The sequence below is a fragment of the Aulonocara sp. 'chitande type north' Nkhata Bay genome, linkage group LG2, assembly GCF_057382095.1.
Source record: "Aulonocara sp. 'chitande type north' Nkhata Bay isolate Kocher_YH1m ecotype deep benthic linkage group LG2, A_spYH_male_GT1.1, whole genome shotgun sequence".
Taxonomy (NCBI): Eukaryota; Metazoa; Chordata; class Actinopteri; order Cichliformes; family Cichlidae; genus Aulonocara; species Aulonocara sp. 'chitande type north' Nkhata Bay.
Window position 1 is genome coordinate 29393525 of NC_141345.1, and position 22149 is coordinate 29415673.

General features: G+C 41.9%; 1 protein-coding gene across 1 annotated transcript; it reads left to right on the forward strand.

Moving 5' to 3' along the window:
* The first annotated feature begins 530 nt into the window (after positions 1 to 530).
* Positions 531 to 21140, forward strand: LOC147338125 (MORC family CW-type zinc finger protein 3). The gene is made up of 18 exons (XM_086258073.1): positions 531 to 546; positions 6098 to 6267; positions 6403 to 6475; positions 7502 to 7634; positions 7872 to 8092; positions 8386 to 8533; positions 9357 to 9510; positions 10077 to 10205; positions 10805 to 10924; positions 11019 to 11122; positions 11338 to 11466; positions 14524 to 14640; positions 16168 to 16245; positions 17534 to 17570; positions 17673 to 18001; positions 18281 to 18785; positions 19643 to 19806; positions 20177 to 21140. Exons 2-18 carry the CDS (start codon positions 6166 to 6168, stop codon positions 20331 to 20333), a joined length of 2700 nt encoding a protein of 899 aa, XP_086114199.1. The 5' UTR covers positions 531 to 546; positions 6098 to 6165; the 3' UTR covers positions 20334 to 21140.
* Positions 21141 to 22149: the final 1009 nt, after the last annotated feature.

The following is a 22149-nucleotide window of genomic DNA, read 5'->3' on the forward strand; positions in this document are numbered from 1 at the left end:
TCACCCCCCTGAGTTTGTATCTAATGCAGTGGCCATTTCATGCCCTGTGTCTGCTACAGTAGCAACAGGAGGCAGCTCCTTCCACCTGCACCTCCCCCTCACTTTGTCTTTTTTTTTCTAAAAAAAAACCTTCTTCTGCTGAAGTGCTTTAGCTGGTTAGCAACCACCAGTTTGTCAGATCCAGACCAATCATCAGTGACAGCTAACAGGTGCTGACGTTGGACCTAAAGGAGGAATGCTCTGCTGTGATTGGTCGGACAGAGATGGGAGTGGGGCTTCGCCCCAGATAAATTGTGGCAAACACATACCTAAATACAGGTTTCCTCTAATAAACATTTCATTCAGCCGGGAGATCAGAGGGTACTGAAAAAACATCTGGAAGTAGAGCCCCGAATACCCATGGATAACGACAAACCTGTGTTCAAGAAACCAGTTTGAGATGATTTGAGCTTTGTAACATGGCGCGTTATCCTGTTGGAAGCAGCCATCAGAAGATGGATACGCTGTGGTCATAAAGGGATGGACATAGTCAGCACCAATTCTCAGGTAGGATGTGGTGTTTTGAACAACTAAACTAGCTAAAGTAGTAATAATGAGGCCAGAGTGTACCAAAAAATATCCCTCACACTATTACACCACCTCCACCAATCTGAAACATTGACAGGATACAGCACGGATTCATGCTTTCACATAGCTTACACCAAATAACTACTGAACGTTGCAGCACAAATCGAGACTCACCAGACAGGTCAATGTTTTTCCAATCTTCCGTTGTCCAATTCTGGTGAGCAGGTGTGAACTGCAGCTTCAGTTTCCTGTTAGTATCAGCAAACCACTGCGCTGCACTTAGCTGACAGGAGCGGCACCCGGTGTGGTCTTCTGCTGCTGCAGTCGATCTCCTTTAAGGTTCCATGTGCTCTTCTTCATACCTTTGTTGTAACAAGTGATTATTTGGATTGTCTGGATTGTGCCTTCCTGTCAGCACGGCCACTCTCCTCTGGCATCAACAAGACACTTGAACCGCTGTGAGTAGCAGAGAATTGCTGAACACAGATTTTTTTTTTCCCCTTTTCAGACCATTCAGTAAACGTTCAGTAAAGAGAAAGTTGTATGGGAAATTCTCAGTACAACCTCAGATATTCATGTGGTGTATTCATAATTGTCTCTGGTACATTTGTTGTATGGGCAGTATGTGTTCACTGTTTGATTGTGTAATTACGTGTTACGCACTGGCAATGCATGCCGGTAGATGGTAATACAGGAAGTAAAAGAGATGGTCTTACCGCACACAGTAGTCCCGCGTACTTATTCAGATTCAGAGTAAGAATCACACATGGTGTCAGAAGTGCTGTGTGACTCGTAAGACTCCATACATCTGCCGAGTGTGAGGAGAAGGGGAAGGTGGAAACAAAATGCCGAATGACGACGTAGACGATCGTCCGAGGGCAGGAGTTAGCACCGCGGCTAGCACTCCCAGCGCTACGTTTAGCATCCAACCACCGGAGCCCTTTGATTTTTCCAAACCACACGAATGGACAAGATGGGTCCGTCGCTTCGAGAGATTCCGTCAGGCAAGTAATCTGTCTGCGAGCTCGGAGGAAAATCAAGTGAACACTCTCATATATTGTATGGGAGACGAAGCGGATGACGTCCTGAGAGGACTAAAGTTAAGTGATGTAGACCAACGGGACTATGCTAAAGTGAGAGATAGCTTCCACAACTTTTTCATTGTCAGGAAAAATGTTGTTTATGAGCGCGCACGTTTTAATATGCGCAAACAAGAGCCGAATGAGACTGTTGATGCATTCGTGACTGCCTTGCATGCATTAGCAGAGCACTGTAACTACGGACCGCTCCACGATGAGCTGATAAGAGACAGAATAGTAGTGGGCTTGGCCGACACGAGGCTGTCTGAGCGCATGCAGATGGAAAAAGACTTGGACTTGGATAAAGCTATAAATATGGCCAGGCAGTCAGAAGAAATCAAAAAGCAACAGTCAGCTTTGAGAAGTGAAACAAATGTAATGCATGTAAATGCGAAAACAGTTGACAGAGTGATACAAAAGCACGACAAAACAAAGTTCAACATGTTCAAAAATAAAACTGTCAAAACACAACAGCAATATAGCAAGAGACAAAGTAACAAATGCTACAAGTGCGGAGGCTCTCCACATCCGAAACCCGAGTGCCCAGCAAATGATGCAAAATGTCATTTATGTGGAAAAAAAGGTCACTACCAGCGAGTCTGCAGACAAAGCAAGACAGTGCAAAGTATTGAGGAGGAAGAGGAGCAAGGTTTCTTCCTAGGCTCAGTTTCCAGTGACGGCCAGGCGTGGACAGCCAACATACAAGTGAAAGATGCAAAAATCACTTTCAAACTGGATACTGGAGCAGATGTGACTGTAATAGCTGACTCGGACTTATCAAAGATTTTTGCTAACGAACACAGACCAGTTCTCCAGCAGCCAGAAAAACCTTTGTTAGGCCCTGGAAAAACACCACTGGACGTTGCAGGTTTTACAAAGCTACAGCTCAACTACGGAGCGAAACAGACAACAGAGAAGGTCTATGTTGTAAGAAACCTGAGCACTCCACTGCTAGGCCTGCCCGCCATTACAGCTCTTGGCCTGCTGGTGCGAGTTGACGCGGTTTCAATGGACACTCTGAAGACTACTTACCCTAAACTTTGCAATGGTCTAGGGAAAGTGCAGCGGGCCTATCACATTAAACTCAAACCGAATGCTGTGCCGTACTCACTCAAAACTCCGCGAAGGCTTCCTCTGCCTCTGATGGGAAGGGTAAAAGAGGAACTCCAACGAATGGAAGAGCTTGGTGTCATTACCCGAGTTGAGGAACCAACGGATTGGTGTGCCGGCATGGTTGTTGTTCCAAAGAAAAACAGCCCTAGGCTAAGACTTTGCGTAGACTTTACCGGACTAAATGAGTATGTGTGCAGGGAAAAATATGTGCTGCCATCGGTTGAACAAAGTCTCGGAATGCTCGCAGGAGCCAAAGTGTTTAGCAAACTGGATGCCAACATGGGCTTTTGGCAGATTCCCCTGTCCGATGAGTCTGCCAAACTCACCACCTTCATCACACCCTTTGGGCGGTTCCACTTTAACCGCCTACCGTTTGGGATCAACTCAGCGCCCGAACACTTTCAGCGCATGATGGCGGAGGTCATCGAGGGTCTCGAAGGAGTGGTGTGTCACATTGACGATGTGTTGGTGTGGGGACGTAACCATCAGGAGCACGATTCCCGTCTCCATGCTACACTGCAAAGACTGGAAAAAGCAGGCATAACGCTGAATGTTGAAAAATGCGAGCTCTCCCAGAGCAAGGTTGCTTTCTTGGGTCACATCATAGCGGATACAGGAATCAGTCCTGACCCGAAGAAAACGGAGGCAATTACAGAAATGACAGAGCCAACTAATGTGTCAGAGTTGCGCAGTTTTCTGGGCATGGTGAATCAAGTGGGCAAGTTCATCCCCCATTTAGCTGAAAAAGACAAAGCCCTGCGAGATCTTCTTTCCAAAAAGAACGCATGGTATTGGGGAACTGACCAAGTGAGAGCTTTCAAAACATTACGAGATGCCCTGACCTCACCCCCAGTGCTCGCAATGTATGACCCCAACAGAGACATTAAAGTATCAGCAGATGCTTCATCCTATGGTCTCGGAGGTGTTCTTTTGCAGCTGTGGGAAGAAGGATGGCGACCAGTGGCGTATGCATCGAGGTCCCTTTCTCCTACAGAACAACGATACGCACAAGTGGAAAAAGAGGCACTGGCATCTACATGGGCGTGTGAGCGTTTTCGTGATTTCCTGATTGGTAAACATTTTTGTCTTGAAACGGACCACAAACCTCTCATTTCCTTACTGGGAGGACAAGCTCTGGATCTCTTGCCACCCAGGATCCAGTGATTCAGAATGAGACTCATGCGTTACTCGTACACTGTGCAGTACGCCCCAGGGAAATCGCTCTGGACAGCAGATACTTTGTCCCGCTCACCTCTGAAAAAACCAATGAACCTGTCAGACAAAGAGCTAATGGAAAGCACAGACATATATGTCGACAGTATTGTAGCAAACATGCCTGTCAGTTCATCATATATGCAAACACTGAAGGAACAACTGAAAAGCGACAGTGTGTGTGCTCGCGTCATGGACATGTGCACCGAAGGCTGGCCAGAACATGCAAAACAAGAGCCTTTACTGCGAAATTACTGGCCTGACCGAGCCACGCTCACTGTTGAAGACGGCCTTTTGTTAAAAGACACACGGCTTGTCATTCCTTCAGCAATGAGAAACGAGGTGCTGGAAAAACTACACGAAGGACATCAAGGTGTTGTAAAATGTAAAGCTCGTGCACGCCAAACAGTGTGGTGGCCCGGGCTGAGTCAACAAATCTCTGAGATGGTGCTCAAGTGCAAAACGTGTATTCAAGAAAGACACAATAACAGTGAGCCACTCATGCCAACAGAATACCCTGCCCACCCATGGCAGAGAGTGGGCACAGATCTTTTCGAGCTGGGAGGGAAAACTTACCTTCTCGCTGTTGACTATCACTCTAGATTTGTTGAGATTGCTTTGTTAAACAGGACAAAATCAAACGATGTCATTACTCACCTGAAATCTTTCTTTGCCCGTCACGGCATCCCAGAGGTCCTCATGTCTGATAATGGACCACAGTATTCAGGTCAAATCTTTACAGACTTTGCAGCAGCATACGGCTTCAAACACATCACAAGCAGTCCCAAGTTTCCGCAAAGTAATGGAGAAGCAGAACGTGCTGTGCAGACTGTAAAAAATCTTCTGAAAAAAGCAGCTGATCCTTATCTAGCTCTTCTTGCCTATAGAGCTACACCACTGCAGTCCGGATACAGCCCTGCAGAGCTTTTAATGGGCAGACGTCTGCGAACCACACTGCCGATGCTTCCATCGCAGCTGGAGCCCACACTGCCGGACAACGCACTGCTCGCTCGAAAGGAAAGGGAGAAGAGGATGATGGACATGGCAAACTTCAACAGGCGCCACCGCGCAAAACCTTTATGCAGCCTGTCCCCAGGAGAGCAAGTTTGGGTGACTGATGTCAAAACTACAGGCACTGTTATCCAAAATCACTCTACACCCCGATCATACACAGTGGAGTTACCACAAGGGACTGTGAGGCGTAATCGTGTGCATTTGATTCCTTTAAGTTCACCTGTGCATGAACCTGCTAATGTGCCTGTGTTGCAGAAGCCTCAAACACCCAGTGTGATCCCTGCTACACCTGTTAACACTGATGTGGTCAGAACCAAGTCAGGGAGGCCAATAGTTAAACCTAAAAAGTTAGATCTGTAAGAAAAAAAAAAAGGTTGTTGTTATGTAACTGTGTTATAAGGGTTTTGTAGAGCACAGTAAAATAAAGCTAAAAAGAGTTGTTAAGAAAAGAAAAGAACAAGAAAACAAAAACAAAAGGTTAAAAATGTAATGCAGATTGTTTGCCAGATGTTCTTGTATGGCTTTGAAAAAGAGAAGTTCTGTCCTGTGAAAAGGAATATTCTGTTTTTGTTTAAAAGGGGAGATGTGGTGTATTCATAATTGTCTCTGGTACATTTGTTGTATGGGCAGTATGTGTTCACTGTTTGATTGTGTAATTACGTGTTACGCACTGGCAATGCATGCCGGTAGATGGTAATACAGGAAGTAAAAGAGATGGTCTTACCGCACACAGTGGTCCCGCGTACTTATTCAGATTCAGAGTAAGAATCACACAATTCAGACCAGCCCATATGGCACCAAGCCACATTCAAAGTCACTTATATCACGTCTCTTCCCTATTTTGATGCCAGATTTGAACCTTCAGCATGTCAGATCTCTTTTAATGATAGTTAAGGAGGTGTGCCTAACACAACGGCCATTTACTGTAAGCATTTAGCTGATTCTGCAACTGAATTATTATAATTTTTGAATGAAAAAAAACCAGCCCATTTCAAACACGCGTTATAACAAAGTAACAATAAATCGACTTGGTAATAAATGCAAGAACTTGGTAAAACGTCATATTAACATAAGATCTGCAGAAAGAAATACCTCAGCTGTGTCTCTTTCAGACTGCTCGAAGCGCGACTTCGGCTGACTTCCTTTGACACAGGCCCCGAGGACGCGCCCACTGCTCTGTATGGCTACGTACCTGCGCACGGAGAGCTCACACGACGAGAAGCAAAATATTCAGACGAAAAACATGGCGAGGTTAAGTGAGCATGGGATTCGCCTGAGTTCTGTAAGTATTTCAGATATTTGCTGTAGAGGATTCGCATTTGTTTCGACACTTTAGAAAACGTTCGCTACAGCGGCTCACAAAAAAGAGCAAGTGAAAGTTTAACTTGTTTTTTTAAATTCTTTTTTTCATTTCCAGATGAGTCCTTCCTTCCTGAACAGCAACTCCACAAGTCATACCTGGCCTTTCAGCGCTGTGGCAGAATTAATAGGTAAGCAATAAGAAATTTCAGGCATAATACAGAAACGCTGCACAGTCCCCTGCACCTGTTGCTGCAGCTTTTCGTGGTTTCTTTCGCACCGCTCTTCCGCTGTCGCGCACAAAGTTGGCGTGTTGAGCAGACATTTGTGTTGGTGCAAAAATGGACCGAACGGACTTCCTCTTTCACGAGTTTGCGCTCACACGCCTAAAGACGTGTGCTGGCAGCTGCAGACGCTGTGTTGTGGTAATAATCCCTTCGTAAAGTAAGGATAGAGGAGCTCGTTCCTTTAACGCTCTGCAGTTTGAAATCATAGTGCTGAGATATTAGTAACTGCTCAACTGCAGTGAGGTTTTCTGCAGTGTCGGTACTCTTACTTCTCGTGAGCATTAACAGAATCAGTTTGGATTATTTTTGACAAAATACATATAAAACTTATTGGTAAATATGCAGCAGTAGCTTATTTGCGCCTTTATGTGACATAAATGGTTCGTGTCTGGGCTGTCAACATTGCCATTCCTCCACTCTGTGCGCTCTCATTGGTTCAGACGTGCTGACCGTCTGTTGGCTGCTGAGGCTTTTTTAAAAACCGGAACAGCGAAGGGAGTGCGCTGTAGAAATGCATTCGCACCACTGTCCCACGTGAAAGTACAGGCTAAACTTTAGAAACAACAAAGGGAGCCACGTGCTTCTTGGAATAAGCTCGCAGTGATTCGCAATAACCCTGCAGAAAGTCCCAAACTCCGTATGTTCGATGTTTGTTGATCATGGTGTGACGCAATTAGTGGCTGTGCCCCACATTGAAGTATAGATTACAGCACATAGCAGTAGCATCCAGAGATCAGCAGTGGAGTTGTAGATCTAATGATTTGTTCCTGCAGCATGAGTCTCCTCATCTATAATGTGCAGTATCACTTTGACTATGCCTGCAGGAAGTTCACGTTGTAAAGAAATATAAGGAAGGCATTAAAGAAACTAGCCATCCCATGTGCTTCTCTTGTTTTTCTTATTTCCAATTTTCTGTCTGTCGTCTTCTAGACAATGCCTCAGACCCCGGTGTGTCCGCTAAACAGTTCTGGATAGATGTAGTTCATGAAACGGATCACCTCTGTCTGTCTTTCATCGATAATGGCAGCGGCATGACCCCCAACAAACTGCACAAGATGCTCAGGTGAGACACGTGTGAAGTTCACACACAAGGAAAAAAAGAAACATAGAAAGACACAGTAGTGCTGCATACCGATTGTGTTCCTCTTTTCTGCATTTAACCCACAGACACACACGCGCAGTTTCCAACTGTGGCCTCACATGTGCCGCTTTGTGTCACATTCACACATTAGGCTAGTTTTGTCTTCTCAGCTTGCTTCTCAGTGTTCGATAATTAACACTTGCTCGCTTTTGTGTCCAGCTTTGGTTTTACAGAGAAGGGCTCGGGTAGGGCCAGTCAGCAGGCCATCGGGGTTTACGGGAACGGCTTTAAGTCGGGCTCCATGCGCTTGGGGCGTGACGCGCTCATCTTCACCAAGAACGGCGGCTGTCAGACTGTGGGGATGCTGTCGCAGACCTACCTGGAAAGCATTAAAGCCCAGGCTGTCATCGTCCCCATTGTCCCTTTCAACCAGCAAACCAATATCCTTCACAAAGGGACTGGGAAATATTAGGATACAATATTAGGTTTACTTTGTGAATTTGCTGATGCGTAGACGTTCTACATCAGTATGACTTCCTGATTTTTTTAGTGTGAGAACTGATGAGATCATTTGAATGGCACAGGGTGTGTGGGTGGGGGCGGTGGGCAAGGGGTGACATGAATTAAAATAGGCAGGCGAAGTTTAAGGCAGATAACAGGAAACAAATATATTATGTATATGTGTTTATTACCATACATGCTCCCTTATGTTCTGACCTTAATTCGGTGTTACAGTTATTAGTTGTGACCGAGGATTCACAGGCCAGTCTGACGGCCGTCCTCGACCACTCGATCGTCAAATCCCTGGAGCAGATACATTCACATTTTGACTCAATTCCCTCCAAAAAAGGCACCAAGATATTAATCTGGAACATCCGCAGGTCAGAATCACATGTTCGTGTTACATTAAAGTTGAAACATGATAAGATAAGAGTGTTCCACACGACAAACATCTCCCTTCCACCACTAGCAGTTTGACGAAGCCAAATGTGTGAAATCTGTAATCTTGTTAGATAACTGTCATGATGTCAGTCATTTTGTCGAACTCTGTACAACAAAGCAGATTAGCGCAGACCTTATTACACTGTTTCTTTAGTGTCAGTCAAGTCAAAACATCTCGGTTAGAGTTTCCAAGTTGGCGTGTTGTGACCATTGGTTGAAAATACCACATGACACTGAGGAGTGTGCAAGCACAGTCAGTATCAGAGGGAGGCAAGTGGGTACAAAAACACATATGTAGTATTTGTATAAGCATGGTTCTAGGCAAATCTATGCAAAGTGACCCACATTCAAATGGAGAACAGAGAACCTCCTAAATTGAAGTTTTGAATTTTCTCTTTTCCTTCTTCAACTAAATTTCTTAGAGAGAAATGGTCGACTGAAGTCAGGTTCTTGTAAAGTGGTAAAAAGAACCAGGTCAGGTTTCTCATACCTCCTATTTCACTTCCTCTTCATGCTGGAGAGAGAGATGATCACCACAATGAGTATAACCATCCAGCATTTCAAGTATTGCCCTGTGATTCAAATCCTAGTAATTAGACACAGGAGGTAAAGCCATACAGTGACTTTGTGTTGCAAATCGTTCCCAATTAATGAAATGTCTTGCAAAGCCATCTGCGGAGCTTTCTAGACAGCCATTACAGCGTGTGCAGTGAAACACAATTACATGTTCTAACAGCTGCTTTCTTTCGTGCTATCCCGAAGAGCTAAAGACGGTAAGATGGAGCTCGACTTTGAGACCGATCCGAATGACATTCGTTTGCCTGAGATTCAGATCGAAGAGTTGAAGAAGGGGCTGAAGAATAGCGGATCCTTGAGAACTGAGCAGAACATCCCAGACATGCATTACAGTCTCAGGGTGAGTGGGTAAAAAAACACTTTACCATCTGTTATTATGTTAGAGCCTCTGTGGTCCATAATATTAATATTTGTCAGGGCTTGGGGACCTGTTCAGGAGGATTTTAGTGTTAAAGGTTGTGATCAGGGTTAGAGAAAAATTCAGGGTGTAGTGGTTGTGGTTTACGTGTGGGTTTAGCCATACAAGTGCTGTGTGTGTTGGGGGCTGGGTGTAAGAGTGTCTTCCACTTTTTGGCAGACACTGAGTACCTCCACACTACTGTAGACAAACTGTCAACCTTGTGGTTTTGTAGTAACACTGCCCCAGTTTCATTAAAAAAAATTTTTTTTGCAGGTTTTAAATGATAATTCGCAAATTCTAAGAATTTACTTTTTGTTTGTAAATCATCTTTTTTTCATGTTTCAAGATTAAAAAATAAACCCGCTGGTGAAAAATGTGCGTTCACGAGTGGATTTCAACCGACAAAAGAGTATTTCATATTTAGAGTTTTCAGTTTTAAGCCTCGCTTATTTTCTTTCTTTTTTTTTCCACCTTGTCCGTTTTATTTGCTTGCATGTTTATCACAGGCCTACCTCAGTATCCTGTATCTGAAGCCGAAAACACAGATCATACTGAGGGGGAAGAAGATTCAGGCCAAACTGGTAGCGAAGAGGCTGATACACATTGAGCATGACGTCTACAAACCCCACTTCAGTGTATCCTTACGCTATGTGTGTGTGTAACAGCCAAATTCAAGTGTAAACAGGAAGTGGGATTCGTGTGACTGTTGGAGATGAAGCATCTGTGTTACTTTACTGGGGTCTGGTAAAAAAGTTTAAAAAAAACACACACACACACACTTTTGGTGCTTAACAGATGTTCATGAAGGGAAAATCCAAACAAGCTTCACAGTGCCAGTTCATGTGGTCTCATATCTAGTTATTATTATTTTTTTAATCTTTTCATGTCTTCTAGAGAACTGAGATTTTGAAACTGGGGTTTTGTGTTATCGTGCCAGGGATCGGTTCAGCGCCCACAAAACCGAATTTTTAATCTGAACTTTATCTGTTTGCCTATCTAATATATGAATGCATGCAACAAACCAGACCTCAGGGGTAGGATAAGAGTTATGAAAATTCTGAATTATACTCTACTATAATTAATAATAAGGTCATTAATAATAATTGCATGAACAATGTTACATTTTTTCCATGTTTTTCTGTTAAAACAATTACATTAGTAACATCCCTTTAATTATATGAAAATTGCATCATTATTCTAAACTTTGTCAGTTTTCTTAACTGGTTTTTGTCAGAAAGACAAAGTGAAGGTGACCTTTGGACTTAACCCAAAAAACAAGGATCACTATGGGATTATGATGTACCACAAGAATCGTCTCATTAAGGCGTATGAGAAAGTGGGCTGCCAGCTAAAGGTAAAGTAAAATAATGTTGTGTGTTACAAATACTGTGAGGCTACCCTGGGTACCTGCCTCTGCTTAATAAATGTCACTCTTAAATTTCCTTCAGACTTCGGGCCTAAGAGCGGGCATTGGCGTCATCGGCGTCATTGAGTGCAATTTTCTGAAACCTGCTCATAACAAGCAAGACTTTGAGTACACCAAAGAGTACAGGTAACAAACAGTAATAAATCAGATAGTTGCTTTTTTTGTTTGATTGTTTTGTTTGTGAATATGAGCTGTTGAGTTGGAATAAATAGTTTCATCCTGTATGTACAAAGTTAAGAGCGAAGGCGGTAATTTGATCATGTAATCTTCAGTTAATTTCTTTTTCTGTCATTGTCTTATTTTAAACACATTTACAGTTGTTTCCTCTTTTTACTCCCAAGACTGACCCTCGGAGCTTTGGGCCTAAAACTCAACGACTACTGGAAGGAGGTGACAGAGAAGAAGGCCAGAGAGCGAGAGTTTCAGGCTCTAGACAAAAATGAGAAGGAGGTCCAGGAGGATGTCGATGAGTAAGTGTTAACTGTTTTGTTTTTTTTACACAGATGAAGTCAGGGCCAGATTTTGAAAAACAGTGAGGTCAGACAGTGGAAATAGTTGCTGTTAAATTTGCTGCATTATTAGAATGTTAATACTTTATTGTAAGTTATGTGTGATGCTTTCATATTACAAATTATAAACAAATAATACATTGCATAAACATTATATGTTGAGGCTCTGAATACAGGTTTACAGTATGAAAGCTGATAATTAAGCTATGGTTATTTGTCATTTTACCAAGCTATAAATATATAGGAAAAAATGCTTGTTTATAACACTGTTACAAGCTGACATTATTGTAGACTAATAATAATTTCTAAAGTTGCCATTACAAAGTTTTATAGGCCTATTAATGTGGAGTCTGTTGGCTAACTAAGGTGTTTTATACTCAGTGATGTTGCCATTATGAGGGGTGAGGCCTCAGTGTTCCCTTGCATGTCCGTCATTGCTTTGTATCATCAGGTGGTATTCATTGTTGCTGTTCTCACACAAAGGCTGCTGCAGCTGTACAGAGATCAATTGAAGTGGTCATTATGCAATAGGCTGGCTGTGCCCTTGGGCCATTTCTAACATACAGCATAAGCCTTTTTTTAAAATTCAGCTTTAAATTTTATTTCTAGTTCTAAAAAACAAAACTGCGTGGTGTTGTAGTGGTTAACCCTGTCGCCCAACGACAAGAAAGTTCCTGGTTTGAACCCTGTGTGGAGTTTTCATGTTCCTCATGTGCTCGTGTGAGTGCCCTCTGGCTACTTCCTCCGACAAACCAAAGATAGCATGTTAGGCTAACTGGTGACTTGAAACAGGCCATGGACGTGAGACGTGAAGGCTTGAAGTGTATGGAATAACGTACTGTATGGTGTGTTTTGACTTGTAGTCTAGAGCACTTGGAGTGATCAGTAAGACTAGAAAAGCCAGTCCATCACTGGTATAACGAGTATAGACCCAGACCTGATATAGCTGTAGTGCAAACAGTGAACACTCATCCAGTTCATCTGGCTCTAAATACGTGCCGAGTATTAAGTGCAGTTCAAACAGAAAGTCTAAATGTAGAACTCAGAAAGGTAGGAAAGGTAAATAAAGGTTGGGTGACAAGTATAAATAAGTAGGGTGGAGCAGACAGCTAGAGGAATAAAAAAGTAACGGATGCCAAAAAGCTAGACACATGGTAAATAGTACTATCAAAGGAGGAAATAATAAAAAAAACCTCAATAAACCCTTACACTGCGTTCAGTGGCGCCCAATATTATTAGTGCACTGCTTTTCTATACAGGTGGTTTACAAACATGTCACTGCTGATAATCTAACACTCCTCACTCACCCATCAAATAAGATCAGTGTACTTCAAAGCCCCTCTGTTCCACATCGCCGCACACTGTTTTGAGGAAACGTGCTGTTCAACTCGGAAGGGTTTCCCACAGTTTTCAGGTTTTTTCATGACCAAAATGTGGAGTGTTACAGTTTTTCTCAAATGTTAAAACACAAAAGCCAATCCTGTAACCCAAATGACCAGTAGTCTAAACACATTTACTAAATGTAGCCACCATATTCCAGTACCATAAACACATGTCACATGAAGACACAATTCACAAAACACAACCCTCTGTACTCATAAATCTAAACACATTTTTCCTTGCTAAAACACATGTTGCAAAACAACTCTGCTCATATCCTCAAATGAAAGCCCATGTGATGCAAAATGCTTGCCACAGTCACCAATCTTTGAACACAGGGAACACACCTGGCGTCATTCACTACACACAATGACTCAAAATTGAAGACACTTGTTGCTAATGCTGTACCCACATGTAAAAGCAAGTTCAGAGTGCACAGTATGCTGAAGGTTCCAAACAAACACAATGGATGAAGGCAGAGTCAGGGGAAGAGGAATTTGATGCAGAGGAGGGAGAAGAGCTGGCCCTGGAAGAAGAGGAGCAGGCCAATGAGGAAGAGGAGTTCAAATGAGAGGAGGAAGAGGAGCGACCAACGAGGAAGAGGAGAAGGCCAACATGGGAGAGGAGAAGGTCCAGGAGGGAGAGCAAGACAACCTCGCACCATCATTACGGACGAGATGCGAGCAACAGCTCAGCGACATGATGCCGCACAGTGATTGTGGTGTGTGTGTGGTGTGAATAACGTAAATAAAAAAACTTCACACCCTGTTCATGTTTTCAAGATTACTGTTGTGTGCAATAGATTCTGTTTTTGCATTGAGTTGTGTTACAGTAGTGTACGTACATGCAGGATTTTCTATAGATTTATACTACTCATATGAAACTCACAAATCTAAATGCCTAATCCTCTGCAGAGATCTACGACGATCCGTTACTGTATAGTTTCTAAAATATGCATTGGCAGTTATGGAACAAAGAACCTTCTCACAAATTGAGCATTGTGTTTTCAATTGTTTTGCTGTAGTGTGTAATGCTGTGTATAGTGTTTACAGTTTTGACAGCTTCGAGCTGCTCTCTTGGTGTGGGAGTTTGAGTTTTGCAGTGGGAAGGTGTGGTTGTGTTTATGTAGCTTTAGAGAAGGGTGTTGTGTTTGGACATTGGGGAACATGGTGGTAACGTTTGTGACATGTGTTTTAGCATTTGAGAAAAACTGTAATAACATATCCTCATTCCAAAGTTCAGTTCAGCCGCAGGCCAGTGCATGTTAGAACTTGGCTATTTATCAAAGTCATAATATCATATCTATATTAAACCAGAGGAGTGAGACTCAGGCTCTGGGGTAAAATTACAGAGACAAGGAACATAAAAATATCATCTATATGATCCGTTAAGCCAAAAGTTTATTTATAGATAGATAGATAGATAGATAGATAGATAGATAGATAGATAGATAGATAGATAGATAGATAGATAGATAGATAGATAGATAGATAGATAGATAGATAGATAGATAGATAGATAGATAGATAGATCTTGAAGAGATCTGTTGTGTGCACAAGTCTAGACTTACTGAGATAAAAATAGTTAAGTATATCTTTATTGCCAACTTTATCTTACTGACAGCTGTTGTATTTACAGGGGTCCCATGTGGTTACAGTGTGAAGAGTGTCTCAAGTGGCGAAGCATCCCTGACGGCTTTTACAGAATTGCTCCTGAGAGCTGGACCTGCAGCCAGAACCCAAATTCACGTTACAGGTGGGTATTTCATATTATTTCTCGTGATTTTAACTGCACCACTGACTTGAGTAAGAAGCACAATTACATAATGAATGCAAAAGCTGAATCATGTTCAACAACACTGTTTTCAGGAGCAACATTACACTGCTGGAAAACCTAATTATTTGTGTCAGGCAGCATTTATCAGTCTATTCTTCTTTCGGCTGCTCCATTGCTGGGCCGCCACAGCAGCATCAGCTTCCACATAACCCTAACTCCTAACATCCTCCTCTGTCACGCTAACACATATATATATATATATATATATATATATATATATATATATGTTTGTTTGTTTGCTCTCAATTTTGACAGCCCTATTAAAGATTAATATCAGTCTGTACATGTTCCAGATAGCTTTTCTTCAAATTCTTTAATTCTCACTCGCTTTTGCAACTTTGTACTTTTGTGTTACTCGCAGCAACAACTCCACCTCATTATTAGTCTATTTAAAAAACTCGGTAAAGCCGGAAAGTAAATAAACGGCAGACAGAAATGAGGCAGGCCAATCGTCTCGCATTTCACGCATGCACATGCGGCCGTTTTCGGTCATTTCAATGTGGACACACAACTCTCTGAAAACGATAGTGTGGACGCGGAAAACGCTGTTTTGAAATTTATCCAGGCTAATGTGGACGTAGACTAACTTTGTCTCTCCAAGCTGCTCATCTTGAGCTGATATATTCATTTCTAATTTGGCCCATTCTGATCATTTACAATGCTCGCTCTAGATGCTATTCTTCTGTCTCGAATCACCTCTGGCATTTGTTTTCAGTCACTCCACCCTGGCTGCACTCTCTTCTTCCCCTCGCTTGTGTGTGTTCGCCTTTCCACTTGTCTCCCTCTCATTCACACACATTTTGTCGCTTCTGCTGGCTTTCATTCCCCCTCCCTCAGAGCATACCTCCACCATTCCAGGCTCGCTTCCACCTGCTCTCACTGCACATCACAATGCCACCTGTGAACACCATTCCAGAGACAAAATTGATAGCTGAACCTCAGCTCTTCCTCTGATATACTCGTCATTTTATCAAGTGAAGCTAATCAGCTACCAGATAACTTAACAAGCATGTTCTAATCTTGCTAAAATTAAGACTTCAAATTTTAGTATTATCTTAATGAAGTCAGAGCACAGAGTGGAGACACTGAATTTTAGCAGGCAGGCAGACCTATATTTTTTCTCTTGAGCTATTCTGTGGACTAGAGGTCAAGATATTTTAGCCTCTTCAGCATCAGTAGTCACCATTTCCTTTTTTTTAGTCTGTCTTTAATCGTTTAACTCTGCATGGTCATATTTTAGCGTTAATTGATCGAGCACGAGCCCTTTCTGAGCCCTGCGTGTCCTTTGCATTCATTTTCTCCCTTGTTTACTTTTTATTTCACTGCTTTTCTTAAAAAAGACAGATATTTCTAATGGCTTGTATGATGCAAAACGTCATTTTCAATTTTCGCCAAAGCCACTGCTGACTGAATTGAAAGTAAGCACAAGTCTCTTTGTCTTTACAGAAGCTGCTCGTCACCAGAGGAAACAGAAGAACACGAGGAGCTGTTAACACCGAGCTATCAGAAAAGCCACAAGAAACTGTAAATTCCCATTTCTTTACCCCTCTGAAACTTTGACTGTATGTGAAAATTCGTACATGGACGGATATATCGCACTGCAGCTCTTTCTGCATGCCTGCTTGCTCTTGTGGGTTCACATGCCGTTTTGTGGTTTCATGCACTTATTTCCGGCGGTTGTCCATGTGACTCTAAGCGTGTCTGAGAAAAGTTTACTTATGGTATCCTCTAACTGATAAGAATCAATTAGCTCTTTAAAATATGGTTCTATGTTGCTCATCAGTACACAAAACGCTTTAGGTCTGTTATTTAGACACTTAAGCAGACGTCAGCAGAAAGGGTCACATCTAATTTGCTTAAATTTGGCAACTTTTGACAGAAATCTGTTAAATACAAATGTACTAAGATAAACCACAAGGTTATAAACCGCTCACTGACAGCAGTTAGTGAGTGATGCACAGACTAAAGTGACTGTGGTCTGCCCATAGACTGTATGTAAAAGATGGATGTGACTTGAACCTGAAATCTTCCTAATGGATGACAGGGGCGACTACTTATGTAACAAAAAGAAACCTGATGGTCTGTGACAAAAACAACCCTACTGCTTAGTTCCTTAATGAATTTAGTAAACACTTTCCCGATGACTTGCTTGTTGCAGCATAATTTTTGTTTTATAACTAAATAACTGAGAAATATTCTGTTGAACTTACACCAAGAAACTCTGATTGTTTTACAGCCCTGGGTATTTGTGTGGCATTTACTTATAGCATTACTCTGGAAAGTTAACATGTTTTTTTTTCGGTGCACGGTTACTCAAACTTCCTCCCACAGTCCAAAGATATTCTTTGCTAAGTTGATTCTAAATTGGCTGTAGGTGTGAATGGTTGTTCGGGTCTCTGCGTTAGCCCTGCAGACTGACAACCAGTCGAGGGTATACCCCAGCGTTACCAGATACTGATGGTTTCCAGCCCAAAGCCTATTTAAAACCACCACTATGCACACAAAGCTGCCCAAGATATTGTTTTACGTTTAGTTTTAATCACCGTTGCACGGCATCGTATTCAGAAAATCCAGTGCCCGCAGGAGTCACACAAAAACAATCCTTAAATCAACAAATAACAGCGAAGTCTTACAGACAACTTGATTCATCATGTCTGATTAGGGCTCAGATTTACTAAGCAGAATAACTTGTGTGCGCAATCCCCGAATAGCCTTCATAGGTTCAGTTAGTTAGTTAGCTCCAGCAGAGACAATTATATTTACTGACGATAAACCAGAGCATAACGTGATTATCCGTGTTTTTATCTTGCAGAGAGTACTCCAGAGGCACAAAGCGAAAATCATTAGAGGTATGTAAATTTGTTTTTTTCTTATCTTTGTTGTGTTTTTCTCACCAACAGTAAAGGTCCCGTACTGTATCTCACAGGTGCGTTCTGCTGTTTTCATTGCAGGTGTCTGAGGTAGAGGAACAAGTGTCTAAACATCAAATAGTCTTACGGAGTTCATCTAAGCCCACCAAAGTGGAAAACGCAGATGAACTCACAGATCTAAATGACACTTTCGCGAATGACGATGCGGAGTCACAGTCGGACACGGACACGCAAACGCAGGAGGAGGCCGCTGGAAGAGACACGGTCACTAAAAAGAAGAATGAAATTGCAAAAGGAGCGTCGCCCAAGGAAAATGAGATAAGTGACAAGAGGCTTCAGGATGAAGAGAGCGACAAAACGGAAAACGCAGACATGGAGACAGAAGAGGAGGAGCACTTAGAAACTTTAAGGTGGGGAAAGATTGAATAAAATAAAAAAGAGAATCTAATTCCAGTCTAATCCAAGTGTATTGATGCAAACTTGTGCTTTAGATAATGGTTGGATATAGTGTAGTAGTTAATTTATATATATATATATATATATATATATATATATATATATATATATGTGTGTGTGTGTGTGTGTGTGTGTGTGTGTGTGTGTGTGTGTGTGTGTGTGTATAGATAGATATATCAGTGTTTAATACCTTGTATTAACCGATTAACCCTCCTTTTTTGTAACCCCAAAAGGATGTCAGATTCAATATTGTGCGTTGTTAAAAAGAAGCGGTACCTTTGGAAGCTTCACCAGTCCGATTCAGCAGTTACGGATAAGGAGTTGCATTCTGGGAAACAAAGTGATATAGTCAAGACATTATCCCCAGAAAAAAACAAAAAGGACGCCAGCAGCCGGGTAGAGAACTCAGACACAAACCCACCGCAAACCCACACCGGCAACACGTGGCAGCACTCACTCCCCTCCACACAGACTGTGAAAGTGCCCCCGCTGAGCCGAACAGAAGGGCAGCAGAGCAGGGTGCTGCCCACGGAAGGGCTTAACCGGGAGGCTAAAATGCAGAGGCTGGTTGGGTTGGAGAAAGAGGCTGAGAAGCTCCGCAGCCTTCTAGGTCTGGAAATCACAAAGACAACTCAAGGAACGATGACAAATGATGACTGCGACGAAAAAAGTCCAACGCAGACGCTGGAGAAACCATCGGGACGCAAAGAGGTCGGCTGTCAGACGGACATGGCTGAGGTCAGAAACCATTTAGAACCATTTTTGCCTTTTTAGTTTATTTAAATGTTGGTTAGACTAAAGTTTAATGTAGTCACATTTATCCTATCATGATTTTCTTTTGATTCTCATCATTCCTTCTTGTAATGAGCCTCTTTTGATATTTACTTTAGTAGTTATTAAACACTTGAAGGACATGTAATAATAATTCTTTCTGGTTAAAGTGGCCTGTATACATTGATTTAAAGCATATATTTTCAACAATATAGAGTTTCTAGGTGATATCTTTTCACACCCCACTGCTTTATTTAATCATTAGCAGTTATTAAACTCTGGCTCTCTCTCTTCCATAGTTTCCTTTTGTCCCGTCTCTCTCTCTCGTCTCCCTTTTCTTTCCTCTCACTACCATCCGGTCACAGCGGATAGCTTCCTGAGCCTGATTCTGCAGGAGCTTTCTTCCTGTTAAAGGGGAGTTTTGCCCTTGGCACTGTCGCCAAGCCCTTGCTCATAGAGCATCGTATGATGACGTCATTTTTTCTGATGTTGTAGGGTCTTTTTACCTTACAATATTAAGCACCTTGAAGTGACTTCTTTGTGATTGGAGCTTTAAATTAAAAAAAAGTGAAATTTGATTTGACTTGCAGAGCTGAATTTAGCTACTAAAATATATTAATCTAAGGTAATCCCAAGTATAAGGTTTGATCATCTTAATAAGTAGTTGAGTGTTTTGTAATCATACGAACAAATCAAGCACAAAATAGTGAATTATTAAGAAGAATGATAAATACTGCAGTGTAATGTGATTTATTTTAAACCTGTTAAATCTGATTTAAATGAAATCTAAATGAAAACTTTGATTATCTCCTGCTGTCTATCAGTGCTCTACTTCATCCTCTGGCCTGATTCAGGCTGCAGAACTTCACGGGTTAAAAGCTGTGAGTGAGTCCAACAACCAGCCTGAACTGAGCAGAGCCAGGAAGGAAAAGACTGACAGCCAGACGAGAACAAGACTCAGTGACACTGAGGCCCGTGAAGACAACAGGTGAGTGCGTTATACAGACATCCACATGCAGCTGTGTAGACAGGGATCCCAAGCTATATATTGATATTGTTCTAATTTGAATGCCTAATGCTTAATTTATATTTATCTTCATCTGCACAAAGTACGTGTAGATAAATCGATCGAGTATCAGTCAAGACTGTGATTTATTTCACATCAACTTGATAGGTTTTAACAGGTTTTAACAAAATGATAAAGGAACACCTCGTAAACATCTCACTTGTAGCCTTTTACACCTATTCATACACGATACAAAAGCTCAGTTCTCCCAGAAAAAATTTTCTTGGAACAAGAAGTGAAATGTGAGCTGTTTGGGTTTCTTGCTGTAGTGACAAATCTGTTGTACGCTCAGGTCTGTGCAAGAGAATCTGCATGACATCCGCCACAACGTGGTAGTGCTTCTCACGGCACTCCTGCCCCAGCTGGACCTGGCCGGCATCAGCCTGGACACCAATGATGTAGACAACATCCTGCAGCAGATCATAGAGGTCAACTCCCTGAAGCTATGATCAGCAGTCCAGCAGAAGTCAATTATTATTCGTTGTGTTACACATACTTACACAGTTGTGTTTGGATCAATTAAACTATTTGTTATATACAATATGCATACGTTAATAATTCTCTTTCTGTTGATTTGGAGAGTAATGTCATTCCCATGTTTTTCATATTCCTGGTGCTGCATGTGGATTACGTGTATAATAATGAAGATTATAAAACCTGGTAATATTTGTGTTCCGTGTGGTAATCAGTTTGAAGTGTTAAAATAAAAGACATGTATCGAATTACTTTACCTCAGTGTCTTTCAATTTACAAAATTACAGTTCAGGTGTATAAAAAAATTGCCCTGCACTGATTACAAGCTGCGAGTGCCAAGAGTTCTTGTTAAGCAAGAGGCTGGGAAAAAGAGACAGGAGAAATGCTAAGTACTAGTTTGCAAATCGTTTTTATAAAGAGAGTTAAGAGGAATAAAAGTTGTAACTTAAATTCTTGTAGCTAACCGTCAGGGTCAAGTCACCAAGTCTGACTACTCGTACTTGTGAAGCTGTCTTGTACATATGGCAAACGGTTGTCACATCATTTTGAATACTTGTGCAGTATAATCTTTAAGAAACATGAGCATGTTGGTCATGATGTCAGTTAGAAAATATGAGGGGTTTTTTGTCTCAGTTCATCCATTAATTTTTTTAACTGTTGCTTTTCATTGTTCTGCTGCTTTTGTTGTTCTTTTTTAATTAGCTATTTAAGATGCTGTACACACTCGGTTGCTGTTTTCTAAACAGGATTTGTTATGTTTGCATTAAAATATTGAAACCAGTTATTGCTCACTGCATCTCTGTTTTTAAGCTACTCATGGGTCCAATAGTGGGATTTACAGTTTTTTCTGAATGCTTAAACCCTAACTGTGATTCCTGTAGCACAATCTCTAAAACTATTCAGACTTATAGCAAAACCACTCACTGAGTTTGCAAAACTAAAAGCACAAAAACTGCTTTGCACTCAGTTTGCAATTTTGTAACACACACTTTGCAAAACTGTAGGCACAATTCACTGCACAACACTCAATTACCAAATTTCCAACACACTCCTAGCAAAAGTATACACATGTATGGCTATCATTAACACTAATTTGCCAACTGTCTGGCACACTGTCACATGTGAAAACTTTTTTAGATAATTAGTTCACTTTGCAATCAGCCTAAGCACTATAATACAGGTAAGCTGTGTGTGCGGAGTACAATGGAGGGAGCAGAAAGAGTGAGAAGAAGAGGACGTGGAGGTGAAGAAGTAGGATGAAGAGGACGACAAGGACAAGGAGGAGCAAGAGGAAGATGAGGAGGGGGGAGAGGAAGGGTAGGAAGAGTAAGAAATAGAATTGCCGATGACATCAGAGCTACAATAGTGGACCATGTAATCAACCGTGGAAAGACCCTGAGGGTAGCTGGCCAACGGGTCCAGCCTAACTCGAGCCGCTACACTGTAGCAAGCACCATAAGGACATCTTGAAATGAGAATCGGTTAGTACAGTCACTTCGCACAAAGATTTGTAGCACTGCCATATGCCAATGAGAAACACACCAATACCATTGATGTAAAAATACTGAAATTGTTACTTTACAGAATTGCTAGATGACCAGATGCTGGGGCAGAGGAAGCATGTTCACTGCAGACCAAGTAACCCATATAGTCATTATGGCGATTGCAAATAATCCTATACTTGGAAATAAACACTTGTGTTTGTTTTGATGTGTTTGAATAAACACCAGTATTTGAAGTTTGGATCCCTCTATGCTTATGGATCTATGACAGAAGTATGAGCTCAAACTG

Excerpts from the sequence above, each read along its gene's own strand:
- LOC147338125 (XM_086258073.1), top strand. The coding sequence starts at position 6,166 with ATGGCTACGTACCTGCGCACGGAGAGCTCACACGACGAGAAGCAAAAT. Across the intron at positions 17,571-17,672 it reads CAAAGCGAAAATCATTAGAG|GTGTCTGAGGTAGAGGAACA; the intron begins GTATGTAAATTT and ends TTTTCATTGCAG. Across the intron at positions 18,786-19,642 it reads GTCAGACGGACATGGCTGAG|TGCTCTACTTCATCCTCTGG; the intron begins GTCAGAAACCAT and ends GCTGTCTATCAG.